General features: G+C 38.2%; 1 protein-coding gene across 1 annotated transcript in view; it reads left to right on the forward strand.

Annotated features, from left to right (window-relative positions):
* Positions 1–13,205: 13,205 nt before the first annotated feature.
* Positions 13,206–15,163, forward strand: part of PKHD1L1 (PKHD1 like 1) — a 191,211-nt gene continuing 189,253 nt past the window's right edge. Inside the window, 1 exon segment of the mRNA XM_031669316.1 lies at positions 13,206–13,389. Within this exon segment, the coding sequence (XP_031525176.1) occupies positions 13,317–13,389 (73 nt within the window). The 5' untranslated portion in view covers positions 13,206–13,316.

Consider the following 15,163-nt stretch of genomic DNA (forward strand, 5'->3'; position numbering starts at 1 on the left):
TTCATTATTGTTTTTGTGTGTGTGTGTGTGTGCGTGTGTGTGCTTGTATGTAGTAAGAACACTTAAGATCTATCCGTTTAGAAAATTTTAAGTATACAATATGGTATTGTTAGCTACAGGCACTGTGCTGCATAATAGATCTCTAGAATTTACATAACTGAAACTTTGTATGCTTTAACCATCATCTTCTTGTTCCCCATCACCCCAGCCCCTGACAATCACTCTACTGTCTGCTTCTATCGGTTTGATTATTTTAGATTCCACATATAGGTGAGATCATACAGTATTTGTCTTTCTGTGTTTGGCTTTTTTCACTTAAACATTGTATCCTTTAGGTCCATTCATGTTTTCACAAATGGCATGATTTCTCTCGTTTCTCAGACTGAATAATTCTCGTGTGGAGGAGGGTGGATAGATGAATGTGGAGGTGTGTATTACATTTTCTTTATTCATTTATCCATCGATGGACACTTAGGGTAATTCCATATCTTGATTACAGTGAATGATGCTTTAATGGACAGGAGGGGCAGACACATATTGAAGATCCTGGCCGGGTGCAGTGGCTCATGCCTGTAATCCCAGCACTTTGGGAGGCGAAGGTGGGCAGAACGCTTGAGCCCAGGAGCTCTAGACTAGCCTAGGCAATATAACAAAATCCCATCTCTACAAGAAATTCAAAAACTAGCTAGGTGTGGTGGCACACGCCTATAGTCCCAACTACTTGGGAGGCTGAGGTGGAAGGATTGCTTGAGCTCATGAGGTCAAGACTGCAGTGAGCCATGATTGTATCACTACACTCAAGCATGGGTGACAGATGAGACCTTGTCTCAAAAAAATAAAATTCTGATTTCAATTCCTTTGTATATATACCCAGAGGCGGAATTGCTGGATTATATGATGGTTCTATTTTTTAACATTTTGAAGAATCTTTATACAGTTTTTCATCATGGCTGTACTAATTTACATATAAACCAACAATGTATCAGGGTTTCCTTTTCTCCACATTCTTGCCAACATTTATCTTTTGACTGTTTGATAATAGTCATTCTAAAAGTTGTGAGGTGAAATGGTGATTTTGATTTGCATATCCCTGATTGGTGATATTGAGCACCTCATCACATAGCTTTTAGCCACTTGTATGTCTTCTTCTTTAGAGAAATATTTATTGGGTCCTTTGTCTATTTTTTAATTGGATTCGTTTGTTGTTTGTTTTTTGTTATGAGTTGTAGGAGTTCCTAGTATTGTGGATATTAATCTCTTATCAAATACATGGTTTGAAAACTTTTTTTTTTTTTTTTTTTTGAGACATAGTCTCGCTCTGTCACCCAGGCTGAGTGCAGTGGACTGCAAGCTCCACCTCCCGGGTTCACGCCATTCTCCAGCCTCAGCCTCCTGAGTAGCTAGGACTACAGGCCCCCGCCACCACGCCTGGCTACTTTTTTGTGTTTTTAGTAAAGACGGGGTTTCACTGTGTTAGCCAGGATGGTCTCGATCTCTTGACCTCATGATCCGCCTGCCTCAGCCTCCCAAAGGGCTGGGATTACAGGCGTGAGCCACCGCACCTGGCAAAAACATATTCTTTCATTCTATAGATTGCCATTTCACTCGGGATTGCTTTCTTTTCTGCAAGAAAGCTTTTTAATTTGATGTAATCTTGCTTGTTTATTTTTGCCTGTGTTTTGGCATCATATCCAAAAACTCATTGCCAAGACCAATGTCAAGGAGCCTTTCCCTGTTTTCTTCCAGTTTTACTGGTTCATGTCTTTGAGTGTTTAATCAATTTTTGAGTTGATTTCCTGGTACTTATGATATATGGATTAAACAGTTTTTTTCTTTTTTCATGTGCACATCCAGTTTGGCTAACATAATTTATTGAAAAGACTGTTATTTCCCATTTTATATTCTTGGCATTTTTGTCAAAAATTAGTTGACTATACATGCACGGGTTTATTTTGGGGTCTCTATTCTGTTCCATTGGCTCACGTCTTTTTATGCCAGAATGACTTTTTTTTTTTTTTTTTTTTTTTTTTTTTGGAGACAGGATCTACCTCTGTCACCCAGGCTGTAGTGCAGTGACATGATCGTGGTTTACTGCAGCCTCAACCTCTCAGGCTCAAGTGATACTCCCACCTCAGCCTCACAAGTAGCTGGGACTACAGGCATGTGGCACTACACCTGGCTAATTTAAAAAAAAACTTTTTTTGTAGAGTTGGGATCTCAGGTCTCAATATGTTGCTCAGGCTGATCTCAAACTCCTGGGCTCAAGTGTTCCTTTCACCTTAGCCTCCCGAAGGATGATGCTTTTTTGATTACTCTATTTGTTATAGCTTTATAAAATTATTTGAAACCTGGAAAAGTTATGACTTCTGCTTTGTTCTTTTTGGTCAAGATTGCTTTGGCTTCTCAGGTCTTCTGTGGTACCTTTTGAATTTAAGTATTGATTTTTCTGTTTCTGTGAAAAATATTATTGACATTTTAGTGGGATTGCATGGAATATGTATATTCCTTTGAGTAGTATGGATAGTTTAACAGCATTAGGTAGTCTAAGCCATGAACATGGTTTGAAAAGAAATAATGGTCACAAACTCAAATGAACACTTTTTTCCTGCCCAGGAACTCCAGTACACTTTCCTAGGGTATACACTTTCCAACTCACCAAAATGCCTGTTTCGCACTTCTCCCCAGCCTCATGCTTATCAAGGAAACAGCAGCAATCAGACAAGAACATGGCATCATCCCATCACCAAATTTACCAGCCTTCCTGAATCTGGACCCATACATTTAACCTTGCCTCCACTTGTCCCCTGGATTCCAGCACCTCCCTTCTTCTCAATGATCTCTCTCTTACAGTTGTCCCTCCCTCTTTTCCATTGGTATTTTACCCCTCTGCCACATCAGCCATAGCAGCATAGTCATTTGGCCTGGTAACTACAATCTTTTGTAAAAACCATGTCTTGATCACATATCTCCCTCTAGGAACAGCCCTATTCCTCTGCTGCCATTATAAGCAAAACTTTTTAATTGGATTGTCTCTACTTCTTCACCTCCCTCTCAACTCACTCAATTTGGGCTTATGCAAATCACCATTTCACTGAATCTATGTCCAGAGAGATTAGTACCCTCTTCAACCTCCCAAAAGCATTCATAACAAGTGATGATTCTACATCTTCAGGTGTGTTCTCCTCTTAATTTCTGTACTGCAACAGTGTTCTACTTTCCCTCTCACCCATGGCTGCTGTCTCTCAGTCTTATTTGCTAACCTCTCTTCTGCTAGACCTCTAACTGTTGGAGTTTCCAAAATCCTAATCTTGTGACCCATTTTCTTTTGTATCTTTACCCTCTGCCTAAATCAGGTGTCCCTAACCTTTTCTGAGTCCCTTTGGAAGTCAAGTGAAGGCTATGAACTCTTTCTCAGAATATTAAGTTTAAGTACACCAAATAAAATTTGTAGAATTATATAGGAAACAAATTATATTAAAATTATAGTTATCAAATAGTTCAAAATAAATGCATGATATCCATTTTTATCAACACAAAAATAAGACAATATATTTTATATACAAGTAACTTTAAAATTTTACCTTATTCTTAAAAATCAGGGTAAAGTTGTTTCTTAACTTGGATAAGAACATTACACTGTGGGGTTGTGATTGACAGGACAACATGCTTGTTATTGTTATGCAGGATATGTTGTCAATTTCAAATTTTTCATTTTAAGGTTTATAAGTATTGAAACTCTTGATTAGTTAAGGTGTGTGTGTGTGTGTGTGTGTAGCAAAAAGGATGTTTTAGTTCATTTGGGCTGCTATAACAAAATAGCACAGACTGGGTGGTTTATAAATAACAGAAATTTATTACTTACAAACAGGAATTTGTTTCTTACAGTTCTGAAGGCTGGGAAGTTGGTGATCAAGGTGCCAGTGATTTAGTGTCTGATGAATGCCATCTTCTGCTTCATAGAAAGAGTCTTTCCACTGCATCCTCACATGGTGGCAGGCGTGAATGAGTTCCCTTGGGCCTATTTCATAAGGACACTAATCCCATTCATGAGGGCTTTCCATGACATAATCACCTTTCAAGAGCCCCCACCTCCTAACAGCATAACTTTGGTATACCATCACTTTCAACACATAAATTTAGGGAGGATACAAACATTTAGATCATAGCATTAAATTAAAGTTTTTAAGCTCATTTTACAAGGCCAAGATAAGCTTGCCTCAAAAGATATTAGAATCCTCAAAGATTTTTTGAGTTAAATCCTACCTATAATATTTTTGAGCCTAAGAGCAAAGATTATAGACTAGGACAATACTTTCAATACAGTTTATATCAGAAAGGAAAGGATTCTGGATCCATGGTTCAACTTTAATACAATTAAGATAGAAATAACTTCCAAAAGGGTACTAAACAGTTTCCAGATATTTATAGATGTCTCTTTTCAAAGAAATGGATAGTTAGCTAGGGGTAAAACATTTCAGAGTTTGGCAAGGATGTCAGTTTCTATTTTGATCTTCCAAATAAGCTACATATTCTGGAAAGATTATAATATTATTTAAAGTAGAAAGCCTAATGAACTTGAAAATTTTAGCCCATCCATGTGGCTAAAAATAATTGCCAGATAAGCCAACCCATGCATCAATAGATTTTTTTTGAAGTATTCTGAATGCAGAATTTCTTTTCTTTAAGAAAAATTAAGTAGTTGCCCTTATACAAGCTCTTAAATCGTACCCCTCACCCCCAGAATGAATTCACATATTTATGATCAATAGATTTTCAACAAAAATGCCAAGAACACATGATGAGAAAGGGCAGTGTCTTCCAAAAATAGGGCTGGGAAAACTGGATATCCACAAGCAGGAGAATCCAATTAGGCCTTCATCTCATACCATAAACCAAAATCGACTACAATAAAGATTTAAATGTAAGACCTGAAACCATAAAACCACTAGAAAAAAAATATCGGGGGAAAGCTTCATGACATTGGTGTGGGCAATACTTTTTTTTTTTTTTTTTTTGGATATAATTCTAAAAGCACAGGCAACAGAAAAAAAATAGACAAATGGGCTAACATCAAGCTAAAAAGCTTCTTCACAGCAAAGGAAACATCAACAGAGTGGAGAGACTGTCTATTAAGTTGAAGAATATATTTGCAAACCGTATATCTGATAAGGGGTTAATGTCCAAAATATATATGGAACTCTTATAACTCAACAGTAAGAAAACAAATAACCAGATTAAAAATAACAAAGGACTTAAGTGGACATTTCCGCAAAGAAGATATACAAATGGCCAACAGGTATACAGCAAGGTGGTCAACATTGAGCCAGTATAGGAAAGAAACTCGGTCCTGGCAGTTAAGAGACACAGTAATCAAGACCCCCTCACCGCCACTCAATAGACCTCAAATGTCCAGGCATTTCCCTGCCCTACCTTCTTGCCTCCCTTAACAAGCTGACCCAAGTCAGGGAGTAGAAAGCTGCCTCCTCCTAACTTAGCTGTCCTGGCTGAATCCCTAACCATAAAAAGAAGAAACTGACCATTTGTATAAAAAGAAACTGACCATTTATATAGAAAGACATTTGAGCGATGTCTTCCAAGGTTACTGAAGTGAGACTCTGGCATTCCCAATAATAAACAGACCAGATTCAGCCAACTGAAGATAAGATGAATGAATTCCAGCACTGACCTTTCATGAAGTTTTTCCTTGTTATAATCTCATTATAATACTGAAAATCACACCCAGGGGTGGGGATTTGACATGCTAATGAGACATACGACACATGAAGAAATATGTTATCAAACTGCGCAGGTGCTAAAAGTTTCCTGCCTCTATATGCCTACACATAGTTCCTTTTCTCACCTTAGCTCCCTTAAAATGACAAGAGCCAAGCCTTTTGGGGAGCTGGCACTGAGATCCGTTTTCTGTACATTTCTCCCTTGGTTTGTGTGAGCTGGAAGCCTATTAAAACCTTGCCTAAGAAAAGTTTCTGTTTGGCCTGGTGTTCATTTCTACTTACTTGAGAGCCAAGAACTCAGAGTCTGAGCTGCAGTAAAAACATCACTAATCATCAGGGAAATGCAAATAAAACCACAATCACATATTACTTGTGAGAATGGCTATAATAAAAAAGACAAAAGATAACAACTGTTAACAAGAATCTGGAGTAAAAGGAATCCTGGTGCACTGTTAGTAGCAATGTAATTCAGTACAGCCATTAAGGAAAATGGTATGGAAGTTCCTCAAAAAATTAAAAATGGAACTATCATATGATCCAGAAATCCTACTTCTGGGTAAGTATTCAAAGGAATCGAAATAAGGATTTCTAAGATACATCTGAACTCCCATGTGCATTGCAGCATTATTCACAACAGCTAAGATATGGAATTAATGTAAGTGTACATCAGTAAATGAATGAAGAAAATATGGTATGTATACACAAGGGAATACTATTCAGCCATTAAAAATAGTAAAAATACTGTGATTTGCAACAATAGGGATGAACATGGAGACATTATGTTAAGTAAAATAAGCCAGGCACAGAAAGAGACATACTGCATTATCTCACTTATATGTGGAATGCAAAAAAGTCGAACTCATGGAAACACAGAGTAGAATGTTGGTTACCAGAAGTTGGAGGTGAGGGGCTTTGGGAGATGTTGGTCAATAGATATGACATTTCAGTTAGACCAGAGGAATAATTTCAAGAGATCTATTGTACAACATGGTGACTACAGTTCATAACAACATATTGTATACTTGGAAATCGATAAGAAAGAGTTCAAGTGTTCTCACCACACACGCACACACACACACGTAATAAATAACTAACTCCTGCACCCTTGGAAATCAGTGAACTTCTATTTGATAAAATGTACTTTATATTTTGGTTGCCCTATTTCTTGATCATTTTTTAAAACATGCAATAATTCAGAGGGTACTTTAAATAATGTCAATGACTTTTATGTTTGGTGACAAAGCTTTTCTCAGGATTGTAAAAACAGCCTTTATTCCTATTGCATGTCTATGTAAAAAACAAGTAATGACAGCATGAGGTGCTTTCATTATTACTAAGGTAACAATACCAGATGTATTGAAAAGCATTGTTAGAACCAATTAAGTAAAGAGTATACAATGCTTTAATTTTTCCAATCAATGTTTTATTTGGAAGAAGAATATAAAACAAAGTAGAACAATAAAAGAATTTTTTACCTTTCCCAAAATGTCACCAGCCTTGTTAGCCTCCAAAAGAGACTCACAAAATCAGAATTTTGTCAGATGCAATACTGAAGGGCAATGGTGAGAGCATGAATCCTTTGATGGCTCATTTTAATATTAAGGTATTTCAATAATTCTAGAATGTATCAACACACTGTATCAAGCACCTCTTCTAGATTTCTCCTCTATTTCTGGGCAAAAACCAGCTTGAGCATCTCCAGTGCACATGACTGAACTGAAGTCTCTCCAACTTTATAGGATCTTAAGTAAAAGAATTTTACTAAATGGAGAATTCATGTTTTCAAAGTGTCCTAGCTTTTACACCTTGAGATTGTTCTTGCATAACAAAAATCTACTATTGGCAAGACATTTTATTTTATTTTATTTTATTTTATTTTATTTTATTTTATTTTTTGTATTTTTTAGTAGAGACGGGGTTTCACTGTGTCAGCCAGGATGGTCTCGATCTCCTGACCTCGTGATCCGTCCGTCTCGGCCTCCCAAGCCAAGACATTTTATAAATAAGGACACTGTGGCCTTGGTGTCCCACCACATTTATGCAAGTGAAACTGTAACCCAGTCTTCATCATCATTCTTCTCTTCAATGTAAACTGAAATAGGTTCTGTAAAATGTATAAGAAATAATGATAAAATAAAACATTCGATTCAAGTGACATTTTGAAACTCTATATTACAAGCCTTAAGGCTTTTAAGCAATTTGATAAATGTCATAGAAACAAGTAATTTGGCTGTCAATTAAGCAAATTATAGGATATTCAAGAAATTTGTAAGACAAGTGAAATAAGACAAGTTTTTTTTTTTCAATTTGTTCATTTTTTTAACACTTTTTATTACTTTAACCCTCAAGTAGATACAAGGTTTCAGCAGGAGTCCAGAAGCCATGCCCTTCTAGGAGAGTGAATAGTTTCGAGCATGGAATTTCATGACTTTTTGTGTCTGTGCCTTACTACAAATAATCATTCTCATTTCTGATATTCACAATTTTCTTACAGTTATTTTTAAAATACACACTATATTCATGAAGGAGTAATCACAAATACCCATTTTACGACACACCAAATACAAAAAGGAATTTGAAGGAAATAAAAAAGTAAATGAAAGAAATATTGACACTTACAGAAGGTACCAAACTTTGTAAAACCTTTGTTACTGCACAACACGTTAGCAGTAATGAATGACTTTAACATGCTCCAGTAATTGTCTCAAAAGTCAAATATGTTCGACATTACCTGGGCCATGTAGCTCCATGCAAATTTGTCAATGGAGAGTTAATGATTTTTATTTGAACCGTCCCGTATTTGCACACTTAAGCAATTAAAAACCTTCCATCTCCTTCCTGACATTAAGCAACAAGGTTACATTGTTTGTTGTCTTCTTTGTGTTAGTATTTTCTGTCTAGCATCTATTAGTTTTGAACATGCTATATATTTCACTAATTTTTGTGTTTATTGTCTATCTCCACCAAGAATGTAAGCTCCACGAGGCCAGGGAGTTTTCTTAATCACTGCCATTTTCTTAATGCCTAGAATTCTGAACATATGTTAAAGGCAAACTATTGTTTTCCAAGTACCTCATTTTGTTCACCATCTTTCACTAATAGGTCTAGTTTTGAAATTAGGCCCTGAATTGAGTGATACATTCACAATTAAATTCCTTATTCCCTCTAGTTCTGCAAGAGTTTCTATCAATCCCTTATCATTTTCTTATTAAGTCAAGGGATCAATATGTTTAAAAACAGTCTCTTTTTTCACCATATGAGCCAGTAGAACAGGCTACATAATTTGTGAGGTCTCATGCAAAATGAAAACGGGAAGTCCCTTGTTCAAAAAATATTAAGGATCTCAAGATGACAGTAAAGTATTAAACCGAGTATGGGCCCTATGAGATGGCACAGGTCACACCCACTATCCTGGCCCTTTAGGCAGGGTTTTGTTAGAGCTAGATTTTTGAAAACCTACAAAAGAAACACGGGGTTTAATGATTAGGATTCTACTTTCATGTTTTCTCATGTACATGATGAGTCTGTGTTGCAAGACAGGTTTGAAGATTGTAAAAATGGACACTATTTAAATCATAAATTACATCAACTCCATAACTGCTTTTTCTGGTTCCAAGTTGGCCTTTTGGTTATATGAATTTCCATCTAGTTACAATTATTTATTGGGACACTATCCCATCCAATTATTTTAATAATAACACTATCCCATCCAATTATTTTAAGACCAAAATTCTCACTGGTGTGATCTTTTTTAGGACATTTATTTATCATATAAATAAGCACTACTTAAAGGGAAAAATCAATTAAAGATGTTCATTCATTCAACAAAAGTTTATTAAAAATTTATATATGCAAATTATGGGCTTTTTTTAAAGACATTATAAAACAAGAAAGAAGGCTAATTTACCAGAAATCAACTTTCCTGAAGCTAATTAGTCCAATGATCATTTTGCTGAATGACTAATTTGCTAAATTTGCCAACTTGGATGACTGCGGTTTAATAGCAGTATTTATCAGCTTTAATATGATTGCTTAATATGAGTGACTAATGGTAATACATCTAGAAAAAAATTACATATTCATATAATATTGAATACATATGTATGTATATAATATGTATACCTAATACATATTTTATATATACTTAACTTATTCTAAGACGACTAAGTGTGAAAGAAAGTGAAGCTATCTGAAAGAAACTAGTATAATGAACCATGCAATTAGTATGTGTTAAGTCAAAAAATAAAATAGGACACAATAAAAGTAGCCATATTATATTTTGAATGTTGCATGTCATTTGCTGGTTGATATACTATCTAAAAATTTGGTGAAAAAATCTTTTAAAAGTTTGGCAAAACGGAAGTCAACATAAAAAATCTGAAATGCTTTATTGATACACTCAATATTTAGACAAGTTTTTCTCTTTGTTATAAATTATATGAATTCTATCTAGAGGAAAGTCTGTCTAATTTAATGGTTTCTCATTAAAAATTACAACTCCAGTATATAATATGGTTAGGATTCCCGACCCCCAGGCCATGGACTGTTACCGTGGTGAAGTATATACTGTTACATACTTTACCTTTATAGGCACAATTTTCAGTAGCTGATGACTTGGAGAGAGATTCCAAAAATTTATGAGATGAATATAACTAGATAACAAAATTATTTACTTTTATTTTTCGGTTCTTTTTTTCTTTCTTTCTTTCTTTTTTTTTTTTTTTTTGGACACAAAGTCAGTCTTTGTCTCCCAAGCTGAAGTGCAATGGTGCCATCATGGCTCAGTGCAGCTTCGACCTGTCAGACTCAAGTGATCTGCTCACCTCAGCCTCTTGAGTTTCTGGGACTACAGGCGTGCACCACCATGCATGACTAATTTTAAAAAATCATTTATTTATTTTTAATTTTTTTAGAGATGGGGGGTCTCGCCTTGTTGCCCAGGCTGAAAATTATTTTCTTAACCCCACTGGACAGATATAAACTCCTCAAGAATAAGGGCCTAACTTTACTTATTTTAGGATTCTTTCTTCTATTTCTTCTCTCTTCCTTCCCAATTAGAGTTGTCAGATTTAGTAAACAAAAACATGGAAAACTGAGTTAAATTTGGATTTCAGATAAACTCTGAACAATTTTTAGTATACATATGTCCTAAATCTTGCTTGGACATACTTAAAACTGGAAAAAAATAATTTGTAACTTATCTTAAATTCAAATTTACCTAGGTGGCCTGTATTTTATCTGTCAACCTTACTCCCAACCTCTACCTTTCCTCCATCCCCCAGTAAGTACTTAGAACAGACTCTGGAACACAGATGTCCTTGTACAATAGATGAATGAGTAGGTGGACAGTGACCTTGAACAAGGAGTTTACTAAAATAGGCAGCTTTTTCAAGAAGTTTAATAACAAGTAAACTAGAGAGTTTGCCTCAATTAAGAAGAGAAGAAAGGATTTTTGGTTTGGGTTTAGTTTTTTAGTAATAAATACTGTATATCTTTCTAGGAAAAGAGGAGAACGGGGAGAGTGAATTAATTAGAAGTGAGATAAGGGGGATATTGTTAGAATAATAATCAGTTTTCACCAAGAGTTCAAAGAGGGGATTGACCATGTCATGGAAGAAAAATACTTCTTTCCGAAAGAGAGGAACAAAAAGAAAGGAAGGAGGGAAGGAAGGGGGGCAGGAAGGGAGGGAGGGAAGGAGGGAGCGAGGGCGGGAAAGAAAGAATGAATGAAAGCAGGAAGGAAGGAAAGAAAGAGAAAGAAAGAAAATTTAAAAATTTCTACTTATAAAAATTTTTAAACTAATAAAAATGTGCAAAGGATCATACCTACACTTAAATTCAAACATTGTTTAAAATTTGCCAGCTTTTTTTTCAGCAAAACTATTTTGAAGTACATTCCAGACATAAAGACACTACAACCCCAAATACCTCATCATGCGATTCCATCACTTGAAACTACTCTTTGACTAAAGTATGATACCACTATTATACCTAATGAAATGAACACTTCTGTAATATCTTTCAATACTTGTTACTTAATCCATATTCACTTTCCCTAATTTGTTTTGCAAACGTCCTTCATAGTTTTATCATTATCATTATTATTACACACCAGGATCCAATAGAAGCTTATGTATTGCTATTTGGGTAATAATCTTTTAATATCTTTAAAAACACATAACATTTTTAAATGTAGAAACTGCAAACTAGGTGGGTGGAGCTTCTCACCTTTTTTTGTTGTTTGTTTTTGAGACAGAGTCTCACTATGTCGCCCAGGCTGTAGTTCAAGGGTGCGATGTCGGCTCACTGCAACCTCTGCCTCCCGGGTTCAAGCAATTCTCCTACCTCAACCTCCCAAGTAGCTGGGATTACAAGGCATGCGCCACACCATCTGGCTAATTTTTGTATTTTTAGTAGAGATGGGGTTTCACCATGTCAGCCAGTCTGGTCTCGAACTCTTGACCTCAAGTGATCCTCCCACCTCGGCCTCCCAAAGTGGTGGAATTACAGGTGTGAGCCACTGTGTCCAGCCCCTTCTCACCTTTTAAAGAGTAGGAAGAGGTGGGCAATCAAGAGATCCTGAGGTTAGGATATTAACAACAGTGAGAGGATTTGGAATGAGCCCCCAGGGAGCATTCAGTGGGAAATAATAAACTGCCTTCTCCAGGGAGGTCAGATACACCTGCGTTTCATTCGTCTGCTATCTGGCATTCCAGAAACAGGTCAGCAGTGCTGGACCTCCCTCCAAGCCAACAGTAAGCCCTGGCCCTCAGTCTACAGAACTGAGGGCAGTGGAGGGGATAAGAGAACTGGCTCTGGAGTCTCTCTGCTTGAGTCCTCACTCTGCACTTAGCTGTATGTCCCTGGGCAAGTCACCTAACATTTCTGTGCCTCAGTCTACTGCTTAGAAAAATGGGCGTGATGGTAACTATTGGAACTACTGTCTATAAAGCACTAGGTGCTGTGTTTGGGATAGGCTGAGAAATCAACAACTATTATGACTGTCAATTAAAGAGATAGCACAATCTCATATGAATGTGAAGGCGTAAAAACGCGTGGGGTTTGTGTATTAGGTAGATTTATAGGCCCATCTGGGGAGGATTAATGACCAAGGCAGACAGGCAGATGAAAGTATGCAGGAAAAGAAAGAAAAAACCAAAAAGAAAATAGAGAAGGAGATCTAGGGAGACCTCAAGGACCATTGATTCCTTTCGCCAAAAAGGAGTAAGGCCCTTCCACCTATGGGAACAGCCTTGGGAAGGCAGCAACCGGGTGTGAGTGTGGAGGTTTGATTATCATGGACTGGCTCCAGGCCGGACTGGTTCTCCCGCGAAGGTTCTAGGGTGTGTGTGTGTGTGTGTGTGTGTGTGTGTGTGTGTGTGTGTGTGTGTCCGCGCGCGCGTCAATCCCAGAGGCGCAGCCCGACAGCAGGGGCGGGGCGGGCCATGGGAGGGCGGCCCAGTTCCCCAGCGCTCCCGGGGCAAAGCGGACGCGCCAGCGAGTCGCAGTCCCCAGAGTCCAGCTCCAGCACTAGCGCCAGCTGCGAGTGGAGGGTACCAGCTCCGCGGAACTGGCTTTTCAATGGGACACCTGTGGCTCCTGGGGATTTGGGGCCTCTGGGGACTGCTCTTGTGTGCCGCGGATCCCAGCACAGGTAACCCTTTGGGCAAGCTAGGGAGGCAAGCAGGAGAAGCCCGCGTAGACACTACCCGTGCTCCCGGGGTCCTGGGAGAGGCGGGACCACCTGGCACCCGGCTGAGGCTGTGCGTGAGGTTGCATGACGATCCTGGGGACCAGGGGAGCTGGATGGCAGGCCTAGCAAACACAGACACACGCAGAGAGACAGAGACAAGGACACAGAGAAAGAGACTGCGAGAGATTGCCTTTAACTCACCAATGCTGCTACTAGAATGATGAAATGTCTGACCTGCACCCCCAAAGTGACACACGTGAAAGGAGACTGAAATTTGGCGGGGGAGTGGGGACTGGGAAGAGGCACCCTGAGTCCCTTTTTCTCCATTCTTCTTGGATCGCTTTTCTCACAAAAGAAAGGGCAACAACCCCCAGTAGGACGGGGATGGGCCTTCGTGGCAGGTGTCAGTCATTTCTAGGGGCAGCTGCCCCGTGTCTTCAAAGTAATACCCAGAAGAGCTCTGGGAAGAGACTGATAAGATAAGAAATTGGAGTTGTCTGTGGAGATAACGGGAGGATGAACCTGAGATAGGCGAGCAGCAGCACTGTCTGGAGATAGGATCCAGCTGCCCCGCTGGAGTTTCCTACTCTTGGCTGTGGGCTGCCCTGAGATATGAATGTGTGGGAGCAAGAACACCTTGGAGCTCTTGGCAAAAACAGACCCGAAGTACAGAGGCACTGGGTCTGGGGCCTTGGAACTGGTCTCCTTTATGTTGGAGAGCTTTTGCTACTATAGGTGAAGTCCACTCTAAATCTTTTTAAGACAGAACCGAACAAGCCAATCATAATTCCCTTGGCCTTTTTGTATACATCCATTTCGAGAAATTAATAATTTCTGTGGCTTTTCTTTGTATCATCACTTAAATTTTTCTACCTACTGTGAACATTTCTTTCGGGATTCCAGTAATTACTAGATCTGTACAGTGTAAGCAGAAAATAAACACCTCTATCCACTATGTAGCTTTGAGTTGTTTTAAAGAATTATTTGCAGTACTCCAAAGAAGCAGCTCACATAACCCTGTTTGCCCAGGCAGTTCCCTCTATCTAGAACTATCTTTATCTTTCTGACGATGGGCCCAGTCTAATTCATATTTGCCCTCAAAAATGTGGAAGGGGGCATGTCTTCTTTGTAGAAGCCAGTGCGACACAAGCAGTGTGGGTGAAATGCTCCTTGAGTCACCCATAGCCTCTATGCTCTCCTCTGTCTGTTGGTACTGTCTAACCTAAGCCCTTGGAAAGTTAGGACTGTTACACATTTCCGTATTTCTAGGAAGCTAACACAGTTTGTTGAATGAATTAGTGACCTTTATATTAAGAACTCACTATCATCAGGAGACTAGAAGGATCCCAGAAATTATCTTTCCTGAAGCCACACTCCCTCACGGAAAACAATTTCTTCTCAAAACCAACATTTCTCTTTGTACCTGGTCTAGTCTTTCAACCTACCTAGCATTACATTTCTTCTGTGCTCTTATAATGACCTATATCTTCTTGGTGTCTGCTGTTATGTGAGCTGTTAAGCATAATTATAGATCTGCAGTTAGCAGAACACTATATGAAATTAAGGATTTAATACGTGTTTTATAATATGATAGGTAAGTGATGAAAATGATCACGTATTAGTTTTGCTCTTGGTAGCACCTAAGATAGTGCTTTGCACAAAGCCAGTGGGTGTTAACTAAGTTAATGACTCTGTCAAGTCATTGGCAGAGCCAAAAATAAAACCTGGGTGAATT

The sequence above is a fragment of the Papio anubis genome, chromosome 8 (genome assembly GCF_008728515.1).
Source record: "Papio anubis isolate 15944 chromosome 8, Panubis1.0, whole genome shotgun sequence".
Classification (NCBI taxonomy): Eukaryota; Metazoa; Chordata; class Mammalia; order Primates; family Cercopithecidae; genus Papio; species Papio anubis.